Here is a 22,185-nt window from a genome sequence, read left to right on the forward strand (position 1 = left end):
GTTTGCATATGTAGGTGTGGTTTACTTAGTACCTTCTAAATCTCCGTCGTAACCACCGTCGATCGCTTGCAACGTCCCGTCGCCGGCACCACCTTGTGGTGAGCCTCTTGTTCATGAAGTTTTATATAAAAAATTGATGTTTGTGTGATTTGGATATATAGTTACTCGTATAAGTATCTTACCCATACGTTGTTTGTTATACATAGTGCCATGGTTTTGATATCCGTCCCCGTCGGCCCTCGTCCGGTTTATGATTCGGATGTGGTATATTCTCTTTTAAAACTATTCATTGCATTTCGTGTTTATGACAAATTATGCCCATCAAGTTGACATAGATATTTGTATGTAGGAGGTAGTTGAACCGGAAATTCCAACCGACCCTATTGTCGAGAGGTTAAATTTAGTTGAAAGAGAAAACGAGGATTTGAAGGAAAAATTGAAAAGAATTGAGGGGGAGAAGATGGAATTGGAGTTGCATGTTGCCGATGTCATCGATGATCACAAGATTAAGATGGAGAAAATGCGCTTGAAGATTAGAAAGATTAGAAAATATGCCATTCATAGTGAGGCTTGGTATCATTATGCTGTTAGATCAATTGTTACCTTAGTTGCGATCTTGATCGCATTTGTTGTTGCATTTAAATTCTTTAGCTAGAGAGTTATTTGTTTGTTGCATTTAAGTGTTGTATGATCTTTATGTATGAACTTTATGTATTGTATTAATTTGATGTTTTTGGTGTTGTGTATTGAAGATGAGCCGGCAATGGATGTACAATGACCGATGCTCTCCCGAGTTCATTAATGGCGTGCGTACTTTTCTGCTTGCGGCTGAGGCAAACAAGCGAGAGGATGGTTTTATGCATTGTCCATGTGCTGGCTGTATGAATGGTCAGAATTACTCTACGTCAAGAACCATTCATGTCCACCTGTTTGAGTCCGGTTTCATGCCCCACTATAATGTTTGGACCAAGCATGGAGAAAGAGGGGTTATGATGGAAGACAATGAAGAAGAAGAGGACAACGACAGCTATCCTGGCCATGGGTTCCCTGAATACGATGATACAACAATGAGGGAAGAAGCTGAGCCGGTAATGCGGAAAGAAGCTGAGCCGGCAATGTGGGAAGAAGCTGAAGAAGAGGCATCGGATGAGCCTGTTGATGATCTAGGTCGGGCCATTGCCGATGCAAAGAGAAACTGCGCAAGTGATTTGGAGAAGAAGAAGTTGCAGCGCATGTTAGAGGATCACAAAAAATTGTTGTACCCGAATTGCGTAGGTGACAAGAAAAAGATGGGCACCACACTGGAATTGCTGCAATGGAAGGCAGAGAATGGTGTATCTGACAAGGGATTTGGAAAGTTGCTGGTAATGATAAAGGATATGCTTCCAAAGGACAACGAATTGCCCGAGAGTACGCACGAAGAAAAGAAGGTTGTCTGCCCTCTAGGGTTAGAGGTGCAGAAGATACATGCATGCCCTAATGATTGCATCCTCTACCGCGGTGAATACGAGGATTTGAACGCTTGCCCGATATGCGGTGCATTGCGCTATAAGATCAGCCGCGATGACCCTGGTGATGTCGAGGGCGAGCGCCCCAGGAAGAAGATTCCTGCCAAGGTGATGTGGTATGCTCCTATAATACCATGGTTGAAACATTTGTTTCAAAACAAAGAGCATGCCAAGGCGATGTGATGGCATAGAGAAGACCGTAAGAAAGACGGAAAGTTGAGAGTACCCGCTGACAGGCCGCAGTGGAGAAAAATCGAAAGAAAGTACGGGAAGGAGTTTTCATATGACGTAAGGAACATATGGTTTGGTCTAAGCGCAGATGGCATTTATCCTTTTGGGGAGCAGAGCAGCAACCATAGCACCTGACCTGTGACTCTATGTTTGTATAACCTTCCTCCTTGGTTGTGCATGAAGCGGAAGTTCATTATGATGCCAGTGCTCATCCAAGGCCCTAAGCAACCCAGCAACAACATTGATGTGTACCTAAGGCCATTAGTTGAAGAACTCTTACAACTGTGGAATGGAACAGGTGTACGTGCGTGGGATGAGCACATAGGGGAAGAATTTGACCTAAAGGCGTTGCTGTTCGTGACCATCAATGATTGGTCTGCTCTCAGTAACATTTTAGGACAGACAAACAAGGGATACTGCGCATGCACGCACTATTTAGACGATACCGACAGTATATATTTGGCTAATTGTAAGAAGAATATGTACCTGGGACATCGTCGATTTCTTCCGAGCAGGCATCCCATAAGAAAGAAAGGCAAGCATTTCAAAGGTGAGGCGGATCACCGGACGAAGCCTCGCCACCGTACTGGTGCTGATGTACATGATATGGTCAAGGATTTGAACGTGGTCTTTGGAAAGGGTCCTGGTGGACAACCTGTTTCGAATGACGCTGACGGACGCGCACTCATGTGGAAGAAGAAATCTATATTTTGGGACCTGCCCTATTGGAAAGACCTAGAGGTCCGCTCCACAATCGACGTGATGCACGTGACGAAGAATCTTTGTGTGACCCTGCTTGGCTTCTTGGGCGTGTATGGGAAGACAAAAGATACACCTGAGGCACGGGAGGACCAGCAATGTATGCATGGAAAAGACGGCATACATCAGGGTCATGCAAGCTACGCTCTTACCAAAGAAGAGAAGGAAATCTTCTTTGAATGCCTACTTAGTATTAAGGTACCGTCTGGCTTCTCGTCGAATATAAAGGGAATAATAAACATGGCAGAGAAAAAGTTCCAGAACCTAAAGTCTCATGACTACCACGTGATTATGACGCAACTGCTTCCGGTTGCATTGAGGGGGCTTCTATCGGAAAACGTTCGATTAGCCATTGTGAAGCTATGTGCATTTCTCAATGCAATCTCTCAGAAGGTAATCGATCCAGAAATCATACCAAGGTTAGAGAATTATTTGGTGCAATGTCTTGTCAGTTCCGAGTTGGTGTTCCCACCATCCTTCTTCAACATCATGACACACGTCCTAGTTCACCTATGCGAAGAGATTAATGTTTTGGGTCCTGTATTTCTACACAATATGTTCCCCTTTGAGAGGTTCATGGGAGTCTTAAGGAAATATGTTCATAACCGTGCTAGGCCAGAAGGAAGCATCTCCAAGGTCCATGAAACTGAGGAGGTCATTGAGTTTTGTATTGACTTTATTCCTGACCTTAAGCCGATTGGTGTTCCTGAATCGCGGCATAAGGGTAGACTGGATGGAAAAGGCACGCTGGGAGGGGAACAAATAATATGTATGGACGGACATTCTCTCACTGAAGCAGACTGCACAGTTCTATAGAATTCCGCCTTGGTGGCTCCATATATGGATGAACACAAGAATTTGCTACGCTCCAAACACCCGGAGCGGTCTGATGACTGGATTACACGTGAACAAACCAGGAGTTTCGCCAGCTGGTTGCAGACACGTACCATGCATGACACCTCTATTGAAAATGACCTGTACTTGCTGTCCCAGTTACCATCTTCGGATATAATGACTTTCAAAGGGTACGAGATAAATGGTAATACAGTTTACACGATCGCACAAGATAAGAAGAGCACCAACCAAAACAGTGGTGTCCGCTTTGATGCAGAAACCAAGACGGGAAAGGAAATATATTATGGTTATATACAGGACATATGGGAACTTGACTATCGACGTGGTTTGAAGGTCCCTTTGTTTCGGTGCAAATGGGTCAATATGACATGAGGCGGGGTAACGGAAGACCCGCAGTACGGAATGACAACAGTGGATCTCAACAATCTTGCGTATGCAGACAAACCATTCGTCCTAGCCAATGATGTGGCACATGTTTTCTATGTGAAGGACATGTCTACCAAGCCAAGAAAAAGAAAAGATAAGGAAGCGAATGCATCGTACGATGAGCCAAAGCGGCACATAGTTCTTTCTGGGAAGAGAAACATCATGGGAGTGGATGACAAGACAGACATGTCAGAAGATTATGAAAAGTTTGCTAAAATTGCTCCATTCACAGCGAATATTGACCCGAGCATCTCGTTAAATTATGAAGATTTTCCATGGTTATGGCGCAAAGGGACACACGCGAAGAAAAAGTTTCACACCCAAAGATCTGGGATGTGATCGGTTTCACTATCATCACTTTCTTCTGTGTTTCACACCCAGGAGGGAATCTCTGTAATAGTTAGGGTAGTTATGTGTTTTGGCATTTGAAACGCGAAGAAATTTTATGTGCAAACAAATTCTTTCATGCCTTTACTGATTTTTAAAGTTAAGTTATTCACAAACTAGTGATTCACACTAATTTCAAATAATTCAAAATTTAAACTATTCAAATTTGAAAACTACGGGCACTAACAAAAAGTTTGTAATTTTTTGTACCTAAAGCAAAAATATTCACAAAGAAACTCTAAATACACTAATTTTTAAAGATAAGTAATTCACAAACTAGTGATTCACACTAATTTCAAATAATTCAAAATTTAAACTATTCAAATTTGAAAACTACAAGCACTAACAGAAAGTTTGTAATTTTTTGTACCTAAAGCAAAAATATTCACAAAGAAACTCTAAATACACAAACAAAACAACTCAAAAATAAATAAAGCAAAAAAAATAAAAAAAGCCCGCCTACTGGGCCAGAGTGGCCTGCATACGACTAGAAACCCAACCTGTTGTTGGGCCAGGATGCAGGCCTGCAAAGGCCCAGTAGGCCCACAGGGCAGCACAGAACATGTAGGCCCAGTAGGCCTGCTTCGGAGAGGAGCTCGAGAGAGCTACCGCACGGGGGGTTATAAATCAGTGCGGACGCCCCTCGGCTAGCGAGGTTGGACTAAACTTGCCGCACCACACCTGCGCCAGCGCACCCCCTTTAGTACCGGGTCGTGGCACCAACCGGTACTAAAGGGGGGGCCTTTAGTACCGGTTGGAGCCACCCCCGGTACTAAAGGGGGTGAGCTTCCCGCCACTTGACCTGGCCAAAACAGGCCTTTAGTACCGGTTGGTGGCTCCAACCGGTACTAAAGGTCCATCCTATATAACTAAACACTTCAAAAATTTCAGTTTCTCATCTGCTTCTTCTCCTCTGCCCCGTCGCCCGCCGCCCCCGTCTCCATATCCCTCGTTGCCGCCCCGTCCCCGTCGTCGCCGCCCCGTCGTCCCCGTCCCCGTCATCCCCGTCGTCACCGCCGCGCCGTCTCGGCCCGTCCCGCGTCGTCCCCGTCCCCGTCATCGCCGCCCCGTCCTCGTCGTCGCCGCCTCGGCCCGTACATCCCCGTCCCCGTCGTCGCCTCCCCGTCCCTGTCCCCGTCGTCGCCGCGCCCGTCGCCGTCCCTGTCGCCGCCCCCCGTCGCCTCTCGCCTCGCCGGTGAGCACACACACACACATACATTTTTTTAGTTTTTTAGTTATAGGAATAGTTATAAAAATGTTAGAAATTTTTCTTTTTTTAGTTATAGAAATAGTTAGTTATATAGCATTGTTAGAAATGTTATAGAAATGTTAGAATTGTTAGAATTTTTTTTTATTTTTTAGTTATAGAAATAGTTATAAAAAAGTTAGAATTGTTAGGAATTTTTATGTTTTTTAGTTATAGAAATAGTTATAAAAAATTTAGAATTTTTTTAGTTATAGAAATATTAGAAATGTTATACAAATGTTAGTTATATATATAGAAATGTTATAATTTTTTTCTGTTTTTTAGTTATAGAAATATTAGAAATGTAAGTTATATAGCATTGTTCGAAATGTTATAGGAATGTTAGTTACATAGAAATGTTAGAAATTTTAGTTATCAAAATCCAATCATTAAAAAAATGTTACTTTTTGCGGGCATATAGCTAGTATTTGTTCTCGATGATGCCCGGACCGCATCCTCGCCGTCGACCCATCCGCGACGACGTCCGGCTGACCCATGTCCAGGACTGGGCTCCGCCGGGCTGGCACTGGGAGGTGCTGCCTGGAGGGGCGCGCCGCTTGATGAGGAACCCGGCCCCGGGTCCCGTCGTCGACCCTGATCTCGTTTGGTGGCGTTCACGTGGGCCAGTTTCGGTGCGGAGGGAGCCGACCCTGCCGGAGGTGGTACCTCGCCGTGTCAGGGAGGAGGACGAGCACGTCCATCGCTACATGGTTGCGTTAGAGGGCGGCGGGTTCTCCAATACCTGGCAGTTTCTTCAGGGATGTCACTTCATCTATGATCCTGTGAGGGTTCCTTCTCTTTGGGTGTCCACCGCCCGCGCCGCATGAACCGCGAGTGTCCTAGATTCTTCTGTAGTATTCGATCTTTATTAGCTACCTAGCCAGCGATGTATTCGATATATAATATTCAAGACGATGTATTCGAGATTATATATTATTCGAGACGATGTATTCGAGATTATATCGATTATTCGAGATGATGTATTCGAGATTATATCTATTATTCGAGATGATGTATTCCAGATTATATCTATTATTCGAGACGACGTATTCGAGATTATATTCGATGATGCTTATTATGTACTATGATTGATTCAATTTTTCCTTATTAATTGATTGCATCCATGCATTGTAATTTGAATATATTTCTTTTGGATTAGTTAAACAAAACCTATGGCAGACAATACCGGCAGAGAGGGAGAAGAGGCCATGTTCAATATCATACGCAATCCTCGCGGGCCAGATGATGATCAGAATGAAGAAGATTATGACGGCTCCAAATATCTAAACAACACCGGGGAGGCTGATATGATATTCGATCGCGATGACCGAATTGATGAAGTCATGAACTATGAACATGACGAAGAAAATGTTGATCTTGAAACAACAAAGACCGGCGAGGTATATATATTTATATAAGCAGGCATCTGGTGATCATCACATGTTTTAAATGACTTGAAGATATATTAACGAATCGATCTTTCTTCTTTCAGCCATCCGGATCGAGCAAATCTTCAGGCAACAGGATGAAACGAGGCCCGAACAAAAAGTTGAAGGAGGGCATAAAGTACAATATCAAGGCAATCAAACCTAATGGTGAACCATTAGCGCCTAAGAAGATTGCGGACAAGTTCATTCGTCGGTGCGGAGTTCTTGTGAAGGAACAAGTCCCGATCTCCCTTCAAGAATGGAGAGAGCCAGCAAAGCCACGTTCAGGAGTTACTTTTGTCGACGACAGACAAAAACATTTGCTTTGGGAAACGCTCATGGAACATTTCACCCTATCAGATCATTTCACAGATGCAGATATGGAGAAAGTCAAGGACGCTGCTCTTAGGAAGATGGCGGTTGCATTCAAGAACCACAAGATTCGTGAATGGGCCAAGTACGTCAAGGGAGGAAGGAATACTCCAGTATTCGAGGGAACACTAGAGAAGCAAAGTGCTCATTGGGACAATTTCGTGAAATTCAAGGATTCGGAATTATCTAAGGAACGGTCCAGAATAAACAAGGCCAATGCCGCAAAAAAGGATAAGTTCCATAAGCTGGGGCCAGGTGGCTATGCGGTGGGAATGCCTAAGTGGGATAAGTCTGAGAAAGAGATGCTGGATGCAGGTGTCACTCCAGAAACATTGAGCTGGCCCCCCAGGTGCAGGACTTGGTTCTATGCGCATGGGGGGGAGTTGGACCCGAAGACAGGCAAAGTTTCGAAGAAGGCATGTCTGGATGGAGCCGAAGATAAGCTACTTGTTGCAATAGAAGAGGCTCGATCGGGGTTGTTCGAGCCCAACAGAGAGAATGACGAGCTTACACGTGCCCTGGGAAATCCTGAACACCCGGGAAGAACACGAGGCATGGGAGCTATTCCGTGGTATGAGCTGTTTTTGGACTGGAACGCCGACTACAGAACCCGTGCGAGAAAGAAGATTGCGGAGGAGAAGAAGAGGAAGATGAAGGAGCAGAGGAAGCTAGACTATGAACGCCTTCAAGGCCTGGAATCAGCGCACGCGGACTTGACAGTCAAATTCCAGTGGCAACAGGAGCAGATCGACTCACTTAGCCAGCAAAGGGGGTCTCAGCAGCTAGCAGATGATCCACCAATGGATAGCACCGTCCCATCCATGCCGAGAAGCAGCATGGGTTCCGCCCCGGGTGACACATTACTGGATAGCTACCCAGTGGATGACATCATGGAGAACACTAACTGCGAGCTACACTTCAAAATAAAGAACATATCCATGAAGGTGGCGGATGCCCTTGCTTTTACAAATCCCCCCGAGGCAACCTTCCATTGCAACCCGATTGCAGCGGGCTATGCTCGTGTCTTGGTTGATGAGGTGGTGGACCAATATTCGGGGCTAGAGCTTGACATTCCTGGAGGTGACGATGAGCATACACTAGGAGAGGCCAACCATCGTACCATCCTATGGAAAAAGGATTGCATCATCTTTCGAAGGCCACCGACACCGCATCATCCGACTCCTCGTCGCAGTCCGCCACCGAGTCAGCAGACTACCGCTCTTCCAAGTCCACCAACGCGTCAGACCACTCCTCCTCCAAGTCCGGCACAGCTTCAGGCCACTCCTCCTCCTCCTCCAAGTCCGGAAAAGCGTCAGGCCACTCCTCCTCCAAGTCCGGCACAGCTTCAGGCCACTCCTCCTCCTCCAACTCAGCCACGTCAGCCGTCTTTGCCGCCTCAGCAATCACGGAAAAGAGCCGCCTCAGCTATGGTGTGTAGCGGTACAAGTCGAGGTAGACTGGAGGTACAGGCGGAGGCAAGCGATTTCAATATGGTCCAAGCCTCGCGCCTCTTCCGCAGAGGCCATACGACAAGTCCAAGGAGGAAAACGTAGCCATATCGAAGGCCGAGGTGGAAGCCCATTTTGCACCAAAACCGCCACCGCCGCCAAGGGAGAAAGTGCCTGTGGAAAAGATTGACCACTTCATTCGTATGGCTAAAGCACCAGCTCCCAAGCCTGTTGACACAGACTATGAGAGCCACATCAAGAAATTAAATCGAGCACGTCTACAGAAAGAGGCGAGCTCGAGCTCGAGCAAATCAGCTGGCAAAAGGAGCGGTAAAACCGTTCCCCAGCTGGGAGAACAGGCGGCGCAATCAATCCCCCCACTTGTTGTGCCAACAACACATGAGAGTAGGCGCGTCCAATATTATTGTGGGCAAACCGTTAACGTTCCCGGGGTGGGCGATGTGGTAATAACCGAGGAGCATATTGCGCAGGCTGAATCGATCGGGATCACTGTTGGACAACTCCTCGATATCGAGCCCATGTCTCCGACTAGAGAGGAGGAAATAAAATGGAAATATGCCCGGGGCCAACCTTTGGTCGAGCCAGAGGAGGTCAATAAGCTCCCAACGAGAATGTATGAATTGCATCAATGGTACATGGACATTACCAAGATTTCCAATCGAGAGTCCCTCATGGTGAATGTGAACAAGGAGCATTACTACCATGAGAAAGCTATGACCGTTGAGTATTCAGAACTATTTCAGCTATACAATAAAGACGCACTCGACAAATCTATCGTCAGTTGCTATTGTCTGTAAGTGATTTCTTTCTGTAAAGTCTCAAGCTAGCTGTAGTGATCATTTTGATCAATCATTACCTGTAATTATCCTCACTATATTCTTGTCTGTGGTATTATGCAGGATGAAGATTGATGAAATGAAAAAAGATGGACGATATGGCATTGGGTTCGTTGACCCAAATACCATTAATGAATACACATGAAAAATAGATCCATATCACGAAAAAAGTGTAGAGGAAAGCATGCTACAGTTCTTCAAGGAACTCAAATACAATGAAGATATACTACTTCCTTACAACTTCCAGTGAGTCACACTGTCTTGTACTACAAATTCTGTTTTTCCCTACTAGCTATAGCTACATGTTTTTGCTTACATATGCCCGCTTAATTAAGACATGCAAACGTGTGTGCATGAAGATTTCATTGAATCTTGTTAATCATTAAAGTTGATGAAGGAACAGTTGAAGTACTAGACTCACTACTTAAGAAAGCAAGTGACTACACCATCGTGAAGGGGATAATCAACAAGTAATTTCAATCATTATTAACTATATCTCGGCCTATTTAATTAGTTCGTCATTTCCTGATAACAACTATTTAATAACTCATTTCTTTATTTTCTTTGTCGGCGGGCAGGGCTTGGGCAAAGTTCATCAGGGCCACTCCAGGCCCATGGAAACAAAATCTGAAATGGTATCGACCCAAGGTAAGTAATTAAGTAGTACTAGCTAGCTGCCATCTCTTTAATTATCATGCTTGATTAATTATTATCTGATAAAATTCCATTCTCGTAAAGGCCCTGAACCAGGCGCCGGGGAATGATCTATGTGCATACTACGTTTGCGAGAACATTCGCATGATGGCGTCCAAAAGGAGCAAATCTCAAAGACAGGAGTGGGTATGATATCGATTGTCAGAACACTATTCACAATTTTTACACCATTATCGATATCTAGTCACACAACTAATACAAATGCATATTGATCACCTTCTTAACAGTTCAAAGAGGTGCGGGACAAGCTTCTAGCACAGGACCGCATAGAAGCAATTCAAGAGGAAATAACGGGATTTTTGCTCGACCAGGTCATAGATCCCAAAGGAGAATACTATTACCCGCTACCGCCCCCATGAACCACTTCCAATTGTTATCGTGCTCCGAAGGCACCAATTAGCTAGGCTAATGCCACTGGCTCTAAAGGCACCAATTAGGAGAAAGTGTGTGTGTGTGTGTCTATATATATATATATATATATATATATTATGATCGGTTCTACTAGAAATTCTATTTATATATATGCATAACGCGTACAATATGTAGTATCGTAAAATACCAACAAACGAAAAATAATTAAATGGAAAAAACAAAATTAAATGAAAAAGAAATCATAAACCCAAAACCCCCCCAACATTTTAATACCGGTTGATGACACCAACCGGTACTAAAGGGCTCACTGCCCCCAAAGCTGGCTCGTGCCACGTGGTTGCCCTTTAGCACCGGTTCGTGCTGAACCGGTACTAAGGGGGGGGGGCTTTAGTGCCTAGACACATAGTTTTAGATCTAACTATTAAAATAATTTTGATGATGTTTCTTAACGCGGTGTCTCTATTAGAACCCTGTATTTTTTCACTACCAGTTCTTCCCTACAATCTCTAGTTAAATTCTAGACGGACAATTCTAGATCTAACTTAAAACAGGTTTTATGATGTGGCTTAACGTGGTGTCTCTCTTAGAACCCAGTATTTTTCTTTTATTATATAATAGATAGATAGATAGATTAAAATATCATATAGCATATCAAGCTAACTTCATTTGAAGAAGTTAATGACCCTTGAAAAACTTAAGCACTAACAGAACCGCGAAAACTTGTCTAATCAGAAAACATGTAAGGTACAAGTGAAGGCGCCTTACCCATATGCATGTTTGACCTCGGGTTGTCCATGGCCGTTGGTCGCGCCGTCAACGTGGCATGTCCTTGTCCCGCCTAACGGCCAGGCATGGCATATGGATTCGCGCAAGCGACAAAAAGGTAGGTGTGTTATGCAACTTATCACGACATAGTATTAAGCGTTGTACCTGCACATTTACTGGAGCCTCATATGAATTTGTGGTTGCGTCTGTAGTGATATGCATTCAAGAAAGTGTTTTGTCACGCCTGGCTTATCAGAACCTCTTACTTATTATGTTTGTCCGAGCTCTTCACCATGCTTGTCAGAGTCTCTGTTCTAATTTTCTTAACTAGTCTAGTTGTTTGGCGTTTCACACCAAAGTTCTCAGGGCCTCGTACATATCATTTCAGTAAAGGGGATAAATGCTTCAATCGTAAGTAGTAAAATTGACAGGCGTCTCTCATTTATCAATGTATCTGGTAATTTGAACCGTCTATCCCATTGCAATAAGTGTTGAATCACAAACCTGCCCATTTAATACCCTTCCCTGAAACAATTATATTTTCCCCTCAAAACCCCTGGTCTGGCCATATCGCATCTTCTCCCCCCTGCATTGCCTATGTAGGCTGAAGCTAGCTATTCATCGCTGCCGTATGTAGTTGTAATCCATTTGTTCGACAATCGTTTCCTTCCATGAAGTCTTTGTTCTTCCACGTCAATGTTGAGGTCTGATATGTGAAGTAGCACTGCCGATGGCCTCCCTTCAGATCTGCATGTAGGTACATGCTTCATGCGTTATGGTTTAACCATTATATTAATCTAGCTTGCAGCAGAATGCAGATAGGATACACATGCACGCCATGTTGTTTATAATAGATCAAGTGGAATTATGGCATAGGAAATAAAGTGAAGATTGTCACCTAAAATGTCAACCACTAAATTTTCTTTAGTGAGTTAGGCCATATTCCACTTTAATGCCTATCTTGAATTTATTTCATATGCCAAAATTCCTCTTGAGCTATTGTAAACCATATCCCTAGAACTTGATGTGCATATGGATTACCATATGAATTCTTGCTCAAGCTGCTTTACTATAGCAATTAAACTTATGTTGACGACCTAGTTATGTCGAATATTTTAGAAACTTACATGATGCTACACAAATTTTATCGGCCATATTAATAGCCATTTAGTGAGCTGTGAGCATGTTGGGGATTTTATTTTTCTTGAGCTTGCATGTGAGGTATTAATTAAATAGGATCTTGATTATTATTATTTTGTATTCCACGATGCTTCAAGTGTTGAGACCTCTGAACTTGGATTTTTGATCGATTGTTCTTCCATGTGTTTTATTTCAAAAAACAAAAGACCTTCCGTGTGTTCGAAACGGATAAAGAAAACTAGCCTGCTCGGTTGCTCGCTGCCAAGCTTGAGCAGGTATGGTGTGATTGTTCGCATAGGTTTGGTTTGTTGAGCCGGCGACAAGAAAAGATAGGTGATGGGTCATTGTCAGCATTTATCATCGCCCTTTTTCTGTTTTTGACGGGTATTTGGAGAAGATGATAAAGGTCAAGCTTGCAGAGCTTTTTTTTTTTTTTGAAACAAGAAACCCTAATGAGCATTGGAGTCTCACCTCTTTTTGGTAAAGATAGAGCAATCCTTGCGACGAGCATTTCCAGTAAACCGGCAACGCACACTTTAAGCAAGGGCTTGCAAAGTGGGCAGCATGGTGCGGTGACGGGTAACTAGCGTCATATACATCAGTTACCAAGTAATTATACCACTCTAAGTCTCTAACTATCAGGCAAGTAGTTAACACTAGGCCATCAAGACCAAAAAACAAGCTACTGAATGGATCATAAAATCAAATACGTATAATGCAATATAAATCACTACCAGAAAAACTTGTTTTGCCGACAGCCATATCTATGCCGACGGCCCCCGTCGGCATATATGGGCATGCCCCGACGGCCCAATAAAAGCCGTCGGCGTAGAAAGGTCGTCGGCGTATAACCATCTATGCCGACGGGGGGCCGTCGGCATAGATAAGTCGTCGGCGTTTCTCCGAATATACCGACGGTGGCCGTCGGCATAGAGCAGGTTGTCGGCATATCGCGTGGGCCCGTCTACCCGGCCGGCGACGGCAGTTTGACGGCGTCAGGCTACGCCGACGGGCTAACGGTGGCCGTCGGCATAGCTACGCCGACGTCATCGATCCGCCGCGCCGCCACATCATCGATCCGCGTCGTTTGCTGGTCCCGTGGGGTGGCATTTCTATGTCGACGGCTAGGCCATCGGCATAGGCCTGGCCCATGGTTTTTGCCACGTCATTGATCCCCGCCCTACGCCACGTCATCGATCCAGGGCTCTACCGTTCCGTGGCCGTAGCTATGCCGACGGCTTTGCCGTAGGCATAGATTTCTAATAATATTTTTATATTTTTTGTATTTTCTCTTTTTATTTTTTATTTTTTTTCCAATACTAATTTCATTAACTTAAATGTACAGAAAACATATATCGATTGCCCCCCACACGGGCCTTCTTCTGTCGTGTCACGGAGAGGTTAGACGGGACGGGCCGGGTACCTGTGGGAGGTAGCAATGCCGCCAGGTGTTGCGGTGGGCCTCCTACGGTTGTGGAAACGTGGTGGCAGGCGCAGGCACGCGGCTCCGGGGTGTGCCCCCTCCCCCCTCACAGGCGTTGATGCCGCCGTGCCCCGGAGGGGGGAAACGGCCACGTCAGGCCGATGTAAAGGGAATCTTGGGGTGGGTTGTGCCGGGACTGTGTTGGGGGTGTAGCTATGGCTGGGCTATGACAACAAGGTGAAAAGGTCCACCGGTCAAACTACGTCCAGTGAAAGTCAAAGGGATAGACCCGGCGGTCGTCTGTGTCAGGGTTAGACGGGACGGGGTACCTAGGGGGTAGCAATGCCGCCAGGTGTTGCGGTGGCCCTCCTACGGTTATATAAGCATGGTGGCAGGCGTAGGCACCCGGCACGCGGCTTGTATGAGGTCCCGGTGCGACGCTCCGGTGGCATTGCTACCCCCCTAGGGGCCCCGTCCCGCCTAACCCTGTAGCGTTTGACCACGGGATCTACCCCTTTGACTTTGCACGAACGGGCTTTGAGCAGTAGACGTATCCACCCGGTTGTGTAAGGTCAGCCCATAGGCCCACGACAACATCTGGCCTGGATGTTGCTCCAAAGTGTTTCTATGGGCTGACCTAACACAACCGGGTGGGGAGGTCCACTGGTCAAAGCCCGTCCGTGCAAAGTCAAAGGGCTAGATCCCGTGGTCAAACGCTACAGGGTTAGGCGGGACGGGGGCACTGGGGGGGGGAGGGTAGCAATGCCACCGGAGCGTCGCACCGGGCCCTCATACATGCGGGGTGGTGTGGTGGCATGTCCGAAGAGGCGGGACGCGTCTCCGGGGCGTGGGCCCCCCCTCACGGACGGCGATGACACGGTAGTAGACGTTCTGCGGTAACGATACGGCGTCAATATTACTAAATACTCGGAGCGCGATAAAATCATAAGTTTTTTTGCACGACGCGGGCACATGTGCTATAGGAACGATGTTATTTTTCATAATTTTTGGTGATGGAGAAGTCTCCGAAAAATTCCCTCTACGCGGATTGCCCTTCGCGCGTCTACGGCTGTGGCCGGCGGCCTCCGGGGGCTAGCATGCCGCCAATTCTTGCGTAGGCGGCCTCTCACAAGTCTGGAAGTGTTGTGACGGTTGCAAACGCCTGGCACGCGTCTCCGGGGTGTGGCCCCCCTCACGGACGGTGCAGTTGCCATCACCTGGAGGGGGGAAACGGACGCGTCGGGTCTACACGGAGGGGATCTTGCTGTGGGCCTGGCCCGGATGTTGCTCCAAACTGTTCCTATGGTCTGACCTAACACAACCGGGTGGGGAGGTCCGCTGGTCAAAGCCCGTCCGTGCAAAGTCAAAGGGCTAGATCCCGTGGTCAAACGCTACAGGGTTAGGCGGGACGGGGGACCTGGGGGGTAGCAATGCCACCGGAGCGTCGTAACGGGCCCTCATACATGCGGGGTGGTGTTGTGGCATGTCCGAAGAGGCGACACGCATCTCCGGGGTGTGCCCCCCATCACGGACGGCGCCGCTGCCGGCACCTGGAGGGGGGAAACGGACGCGTCGGGTCTACACAGAGTGGATGTAGCTGTGGGTTTGGCCCGGATGTTGCTCCCGGGTGTCCCTATGGGTAGACCTGACACAACCGGGTGGAGAGGTCCACTGGTCAGAGCCCGTCCGTGGGAAGTCAAAGGGCTAGATCTCGTGATCAACCGCTCCTGGGTTAGTCGGGACGGGGGCCCTGGGGGGTAGCAATGTCACCGGAGCGTCGTACCGGCCCCTCATACATGCGGGGTGGTGTTGTGGCATGTCCGAAGAGGCGGCACGCGTCTCGGGGTGTGGCACCCCTCATTGACGGCGGGGGGAAACGGACATGTCGGGTCTACACGGTGTGGATATGTAGCAGTGGGTTTGGCCCGGATGTTGCTCCCAGGTGTCCCTTTGTCGATGACCCCCTCCCCCTTCACTCACCTGACGAACTAAGCCGCCCCCACCCCCACCCTCACCGTCGATGACCCCCTCCCCCTTCACTCACCTGACGAACTAAGCTCCAGATCGAGCACGTGATCGAGGGCGGCCATGGCGCTCCCATACCCGCAACCAGGCCACGGCCTTGGCGGACGAAGCTGCTCGAATTCGGCGCCTCCCCTCCCCTCCCCTCAAATGAGCTAGCTAGCTTTTCACCGCCATCATCCGCAAAAAGAAAAACAAAAACTTTTGACTGCCATGTAGAGTATCGTATGCATGTGCCTATTCTGAGTCGTTTCACCCACATCGCATTCATTTTCTTTCTGCAGTGTACGTCCCATTGCAAAGAAAGAAAGAAAGAAATTATACGTCGTTGCCAAAGATGGCACACGCGCTCGGCTGGGTGCAATAAGGCAATGCAGATAGGCAGCAAGCTAGCTTCCTCTGCCCGCCGTCTCCTCCCTGCCTGTTCACATCACATGCTTGTTCCAGTGATAATAATCTGGTAGTAGTGTGGTGTGACGACTTATTGAGTGCCGATCCCATTGCAAAGACAGAAAGACAGAAATTAATTGCGCATTGGGAAAGATGGCACACGCGCTCGGCTCGGCTCGGTGCATTCCAGCTTTCCTGCAACCAACCAAGGGATCACATCACATACTTGTTCCCAGACCGCACTGCAACACTCGCTTGTCTCTCTGTCTTCTCTCCCTCCCCGCGTACTACGTCAGAGGCCTCCCGCCTCCCCGCCGGCAAGTCTCGTCTCCTTGCGAAGAAGCATCCCCGTCTCCCCGCCTCTTCTTCTCGACGGTGCTGCTGGAACTAGCTAGCTACTAGTCAAATACTTCTTCTTTCTCTTCCTCCCAGTTGAAATTAAGCTTTCTTTTTGCGGCAGAGGACCATGGACGGCAAGAAGCCCAAGATCCCGGCTGACGTCCGGCGGGCCAGCCAGTGGGCGCTCGTCAACGCCTCCTTCCACCTCTTCTCATTCTTCGCCGTGCGCCCGTCCGCCGCCTATGCCGTCGCCGGCTACGAGGCCACGTGCAGCGAGGTGCGTGCGTGACCCCTTGCCCCTTGCATACCACACATTCCGAATCTCCGATCGGTTCGGTTCATCTTGCGCCAAGTCTTTACGTACGGTGTTGGTCCTGCAGTGCGTGGCGCTGACGGACAAGCTGAGCGGCCTCTGGCTCGTGATGCTGTGGTGCGCCGCAGCCCAGGCGGCCGCCGCGGGGCTGGCGCTGATGCTCCCGTGCCGCGACAACGCCAACCTCGCGCTCAGGTCACCATCGTCGGGCACTACATGTACGCCGTCGCCGTCCGCCTCCTCCTCGAAGCCGACCCAGGATTCCTCTTGGGCTGGATCGTCGGCCCCGCGAGCATCGTCGTCTTCGCGGGCGCCGACTTCGTCTGCTTCCGTGACCTCCTCCAGCTGGGAGATGACTAGATGAGGACTGAATGACTGATGAACAGGGTGTTCATCTAGCTGCGCCTGTAGGGGGTCATCTCATGAGAGGAGTGGAGGACTGACTCATCACTGGTGAGTATGTGTCAATCTAGTACGTAGTAGTGGTGTAGTTCATTGTTAATTGGAGCGACATAGAGATCTCCTTAGCTAGTACTACATGGCACTTGATCGACTGTATAGCCTTGGCTGTGGTCGTCTTGATTTGATGCACTTAATTGGAGTAACTTTCCTCTGTAGTAAGTACTATGATGAGACATGCATGAGAGTACGTTATATCCAGCTTCCGGACGGTTGTTTACTTCTACTGTATACTAGGAGAACGCCTGTGCGTTGCTACGGGCTATTCGTCATATAATTTTCAACACCTAAGCCAAACACAAAACCATCCCAAGACGCTTCCTTGTGTTTTTTTGTTCGACCCTACCCTTCTCGCTCGGTTTCCCACTGTAGCGGAACATTTCTCGCTGGAGCCACCTCTTTTAAAACCAGATGACATCCACCTCATCTTCACCGTGCATTGCAACATGAATTAAAGTTTTCATATTTGCAATATATAGAGTTGGTTAAACTAACACATACTATTGACATAGAACAACAAATAAAAATCACTCTCAAAGATCCATTCAACTTTGCAAATGCACATTCACGTTGAAAGCGAGTGACAACTTGAACGTATTCCTAGTTACCAATAAGCTCCACCTCCATTCCACACACCATTCATTGTTAGAAGGGGTAAGTCTTCTCATCCTCGTCCTTTCCCACATCTTCTACTCCTAACCACTCCGCCAACCATTTTATTGGTGCCAACCAACACCATGTTAACATCATGTTATTTCCAACACGAGCCAAACACAAAACCCATCCCAGGACACTTCCTTTTGTTTTTTTGTTCGACCCTACCCTTCTCGCTCGGTTTCCCACTGTAGCGGAACATTTCTCGCTGGAGCCAGCTCTTTTAAAACCAGATGAGATCCACCTCATCTTCACCGTGCATTGCAACATGAATTAAAGTTTTCATATTTGCAATATATAGAGTTGGTTAAACTAACACATACTATTGACATAGAACAACAAATAAAGATCACTCTCAAAGATCCATTCAACTTTGCAAATGCACATTCATGTTGAAGGCGAGTGACAACCTGAACGTATTCCTAGTTACCAATAAGCAGTACTGCCAATAAGCTCCACCTCCATCCCACATACCATTCATTGCTAGAAGGGGTAATTGTTGTTCTTCTCGTCCTCGTCCTTTCCCACATCTTCTACTCCTAACCACTCCGCCAACCATTTTGTTGGTGCCAACCAACACCACGTTAGCATCATGTTATTTCCAACACCTGAGCCAAACACAAAACCCATCCCAGTACACTCCCTTTTGTTTTTTTGTTCGACCCTACCCTTCTCGCTCGGTTTCCCGCTGTAGCGGAACATTTCTCGCTGGAGCCACCTCTTTTAAAACCAGATGACATCCACCTCATCTTCACCGTGCATTGCAACATGAATTAAAATTTTCATATTTGCAATATATAGAGTTGGTTAAACTAACACATACTATTGACATAGAACAACAAATAAAGATCACTCTCAAAGGTCCATTCAACTTTGCAAATGCACATTGACGTTGAAGGCGAGTGACAACCTGAACGTATTCCTAGTTACCAATAAGCTCCACCTCCATTGCACATACCATTCATTGCTAGAAGGGGTAATTGTTGTTCTTCTCGTCCTCATCCTTTCCCACATCTTCTACTCCTAACCACTCCACCTACCATTTTGTTGGTGCCAACCAACACCACATTAACATCAATACATTCGTCAATGACGCCTTGTCTCCGTCTTTCTCCTTCATCGCCAGTTTTAGTTCTCGTTCCTACTTATTTTCTGTAATACTCCTTTCTTTTTTGTTTATTTTTTGGAACACTCTTTTCTTCTCCAACACTATGGACCACTTGGTGGCTTTAGTTTTTTTGTACTTCTTATTCTCCGAACACTCTTTCTTTCTACTATAGCATAAATCACCCGGCCAATGTTGTGTCATGTTGTCCTCCCTCACGAACGTGTCGACAATGGTCAGCGTGTTGACATCCTTCAGAGCATGGTCGCCATCTATCTTGGTGAACACAAGGACGCCCATGTCGCGAGCAAATGATGGCCGTTGTTCATGTTGGCAAGTGGTGCTCGGCCATGTCGCTGAAAGCCTGCTCATCGTCCATGCCCACGAGCGCTTTCAAAATAATTCGGCGCGATTAACTGCTTGCATGATTAATTAAGTACACAAATAATTAATGGCCTACCTAATTCTCTACATGCCTAATTAAATGCCAACAAATCAATTAATTATCCGCCTAATTGGAAAAAATCCTACCTCTTATTATCTGTAGGCATAATTAATTGTCTACCTAATTAATTGCAGACTCATCCTTAACTACATTCCATCTTCTCTTATACTCTTCAATCACTAGTAGAAAAAGGGTCAAACGTGAAGCATATTAGTGCCGGTTTGTATTTGAGCCAGCACTAATGTATACATTAGTGCCGGTTCCAACGGCTAGCCGGGCCGCTTTCATTAGTACCGGTTCGTGGCGAACCTTTAGCACCGGTTCGTGCCACGAACCGGTACTAATGAGAGTGGTGGCAGGATGTTGTCAGAATGGGGCCCCTCCAGCCCCTTTAGTACCGGTTCTTGGCACAAACCGGTACTAAAGGTCGTCCTACATAAACCCTTCGTCCACCCGAGCTCGCTCTGTTCTTCCCCTTTCCCCTCTTCTCTCTGTTCTTCCCCTCTTCCTCTCGAGCTCATCACACATTTTGCCCAAAATTTGTCAAGATTTGAAGGCCCCCATCCATTCAAATGATCACAAAGGTTAGCAACTTTGTCCTTTCATCTCTCATTGCTAGATTAGCTCTTGCAATGCTTTATATAGTGATTAATTTGTGAGTTTAGTAATTTGGGAGGATATATATATATATATATATATATATATATATGTGCTAGTATTTGATTTATATGCAATTTGAGGTCAAAAATAACACTTAGTTTGCATATGTAGGTGTGGTTTACTTAGTGCCTTCTAAATCTCCATCGTAGCCACCGTTGATCGCCCGCACCGTCCCGTCGCCGGCACCACCTTGTGGTGAGCCTCTTGTTCATGAAATTTTATATAAAAATTGATGTTTGTGTGATTTGGATATATAGTTACTCGTATAATTATCTTACCCGTACGTTGTTTGTTATACATATAGTGCCATGGTTTTGATATCCGTCCCCGTCGGCCCTAGTCCTTGTTATGATTCGGATGTGGTATGTATATTCTCTTTTAAAACTAGTTGCATTTCGTGTTTATGACAAATTATGCCCATCAAGTTGACATAGAAATTTTTTCTAGGAGGTACGTGAACCGTAAATTCCAACCGACCCTATTGCCGAGAGGTTAAATTTAGTTGAAAGAGAAAACGAGTACTTGAAAGAAAAATTGAAAAGAATTGAGGGGGAGAAGATGGAATTGGAGTTGCATGTTGCCGATGTCGTTGATGATCACAAGATCAAGATGGAGAAAATGCGCTTGAAGATTAGAAAGATTAGAAAATATGCCATCGATAGTGAGGCTTGGTATCATTATGCTGTTGGATCCATTGTTACCTTAGTTGCGATCTTGATCGTATTTGTTGTTGCATTTAAATGCTTTAGCTAGAGAGTTATTTGTTTGTTGCATTTAAGTGTTGTATGAACTTTATGTATGAACTTGTATTAATTTGGTCTATTCGGTGTTGTGTAATGAAGATGAGCCGGCAATGGATGTACGATGACCGATGCTCTCCCCAGTTCGTTGAGGGCGTGCATACTTTTCTACTTGCGGCTGAGGCAAACAAGCGGGCGGATGGTTTTATGCCTTGTCCATGTGCTCGCTGTAAGAATGGTCACAATTACTCTACGTCAAGAACCATTCACGTCCATCTGTTTAAGTCCGGTTTCATGCCCCATTATAATGTTTGGACCAAGCACGGAGAAACAGGGGTTATGATGGAAGACAATGAAGAAGAAGAGGACGACGACAGCTATCCTGGCCATGGGTTCCCTGAATACGACAATGAGGGAAGAAGCTGAGCCGATAATGCGGGAAGAAGCTGAGCCAGCAATGCGGGAAGAAGCTGAAGAAGAGGCATCAGATGAGCCCATTGATGATCTAGGTCGGGCCATTGCCGATGCAAAGAGAAACTGCTCAAGTGATTTGGAGAAGAAGAAGTTGCAGCGCATGTTAGAGGATCACAAAAAAATGTTGTACCTGAATTGCGTAGGTGACAAGAAAAGCTGGGTACCACACTGGAATTGCTGCAATGGAAGGCGGAGAATGGTGTATCTGACAAGGGATTTGGAAAATTGCTGGTAATGATAAAGGATATGCTTCCAAAGGACAACAAATTGCCCGAGAGTACGTATGAAGCAAAGAAGGTTGTCTGCCCTCTAGGGTTAGAGGTGCAGAAGATACATGCATGCCCTAATGATTGCATCCTCTACCGCGGTGAGTACGAGGATTTGAATGCTTGCCCGGTATGTGGTGCATTGCGCTATAAGATCAGCCGCGATGACCATGGTGATGTCGAGGGCCGGCGCCCCAGGAAGAAGATTCCTGCCAAGGTGATGTGGTATGCTCCTATAATACCACGGTTGAAATGTTTGTTCCAAAACAAAGAGCATGCCAAGGCGATGCGATGGCACAGAGAAGACCGTAAGAAAGACAGAAAGTTGAGAGTACCCGCTGACGGGTCACAGTGGAGAAAAATCGAAAGAAAGTACGGGAAGGAGTTT

At 46.5% G+C, this 22,185-nt stretch overlaps 1 protein-coding gene across 1 annotated transcript; it reads left to right on the forward strand.

Annotated features, from left to right (window-relative positions):
* The first annotated feature begins 16,535 nt into the window (after nucleotides 1-16,535).
* On the forward strand, nucleotides 16,536-17,667 carry LOC123106433 (uncharacterized). Its single transcript, XM_044528601.1, has 3 exons — nucleotides 16,536-16,717; nucleotides 16,803-16,958; nucleotides 17,062-17,667. Exons 2-3 carry the CDS (start codon nucleotides 16,809-16,811, stop codon nucleotides 17,356-17,358), a joined length of 447 nt encoding a protein of 148 aa, XP_044384536.1. The 5' UTR covers nucleotides 16,536-16,717; nucleotides 16,803-16,808; the 3' UTR covers nucleotides 17,359-17,667.
* The last annotated feature ends 4,518 nt before the right edge of the window (nucleotides 17,668-22,185 follow it).

This window comes from Triticum aestivum, chromosome 5A (assembly GCF_018294505.1).
Source record: "Triticum aestivum cultivar Chinese Spring chromosome 5A, IWGSC CS RefSeq v2.1, whole genome shotgun sequence".
NCBI classification, from domain to species: Eukaryota; Viridiplantae; Streptophyta; class Magnoliopsida; order Poales; family Poaceae; genus Triticum; species Triticum aestivum.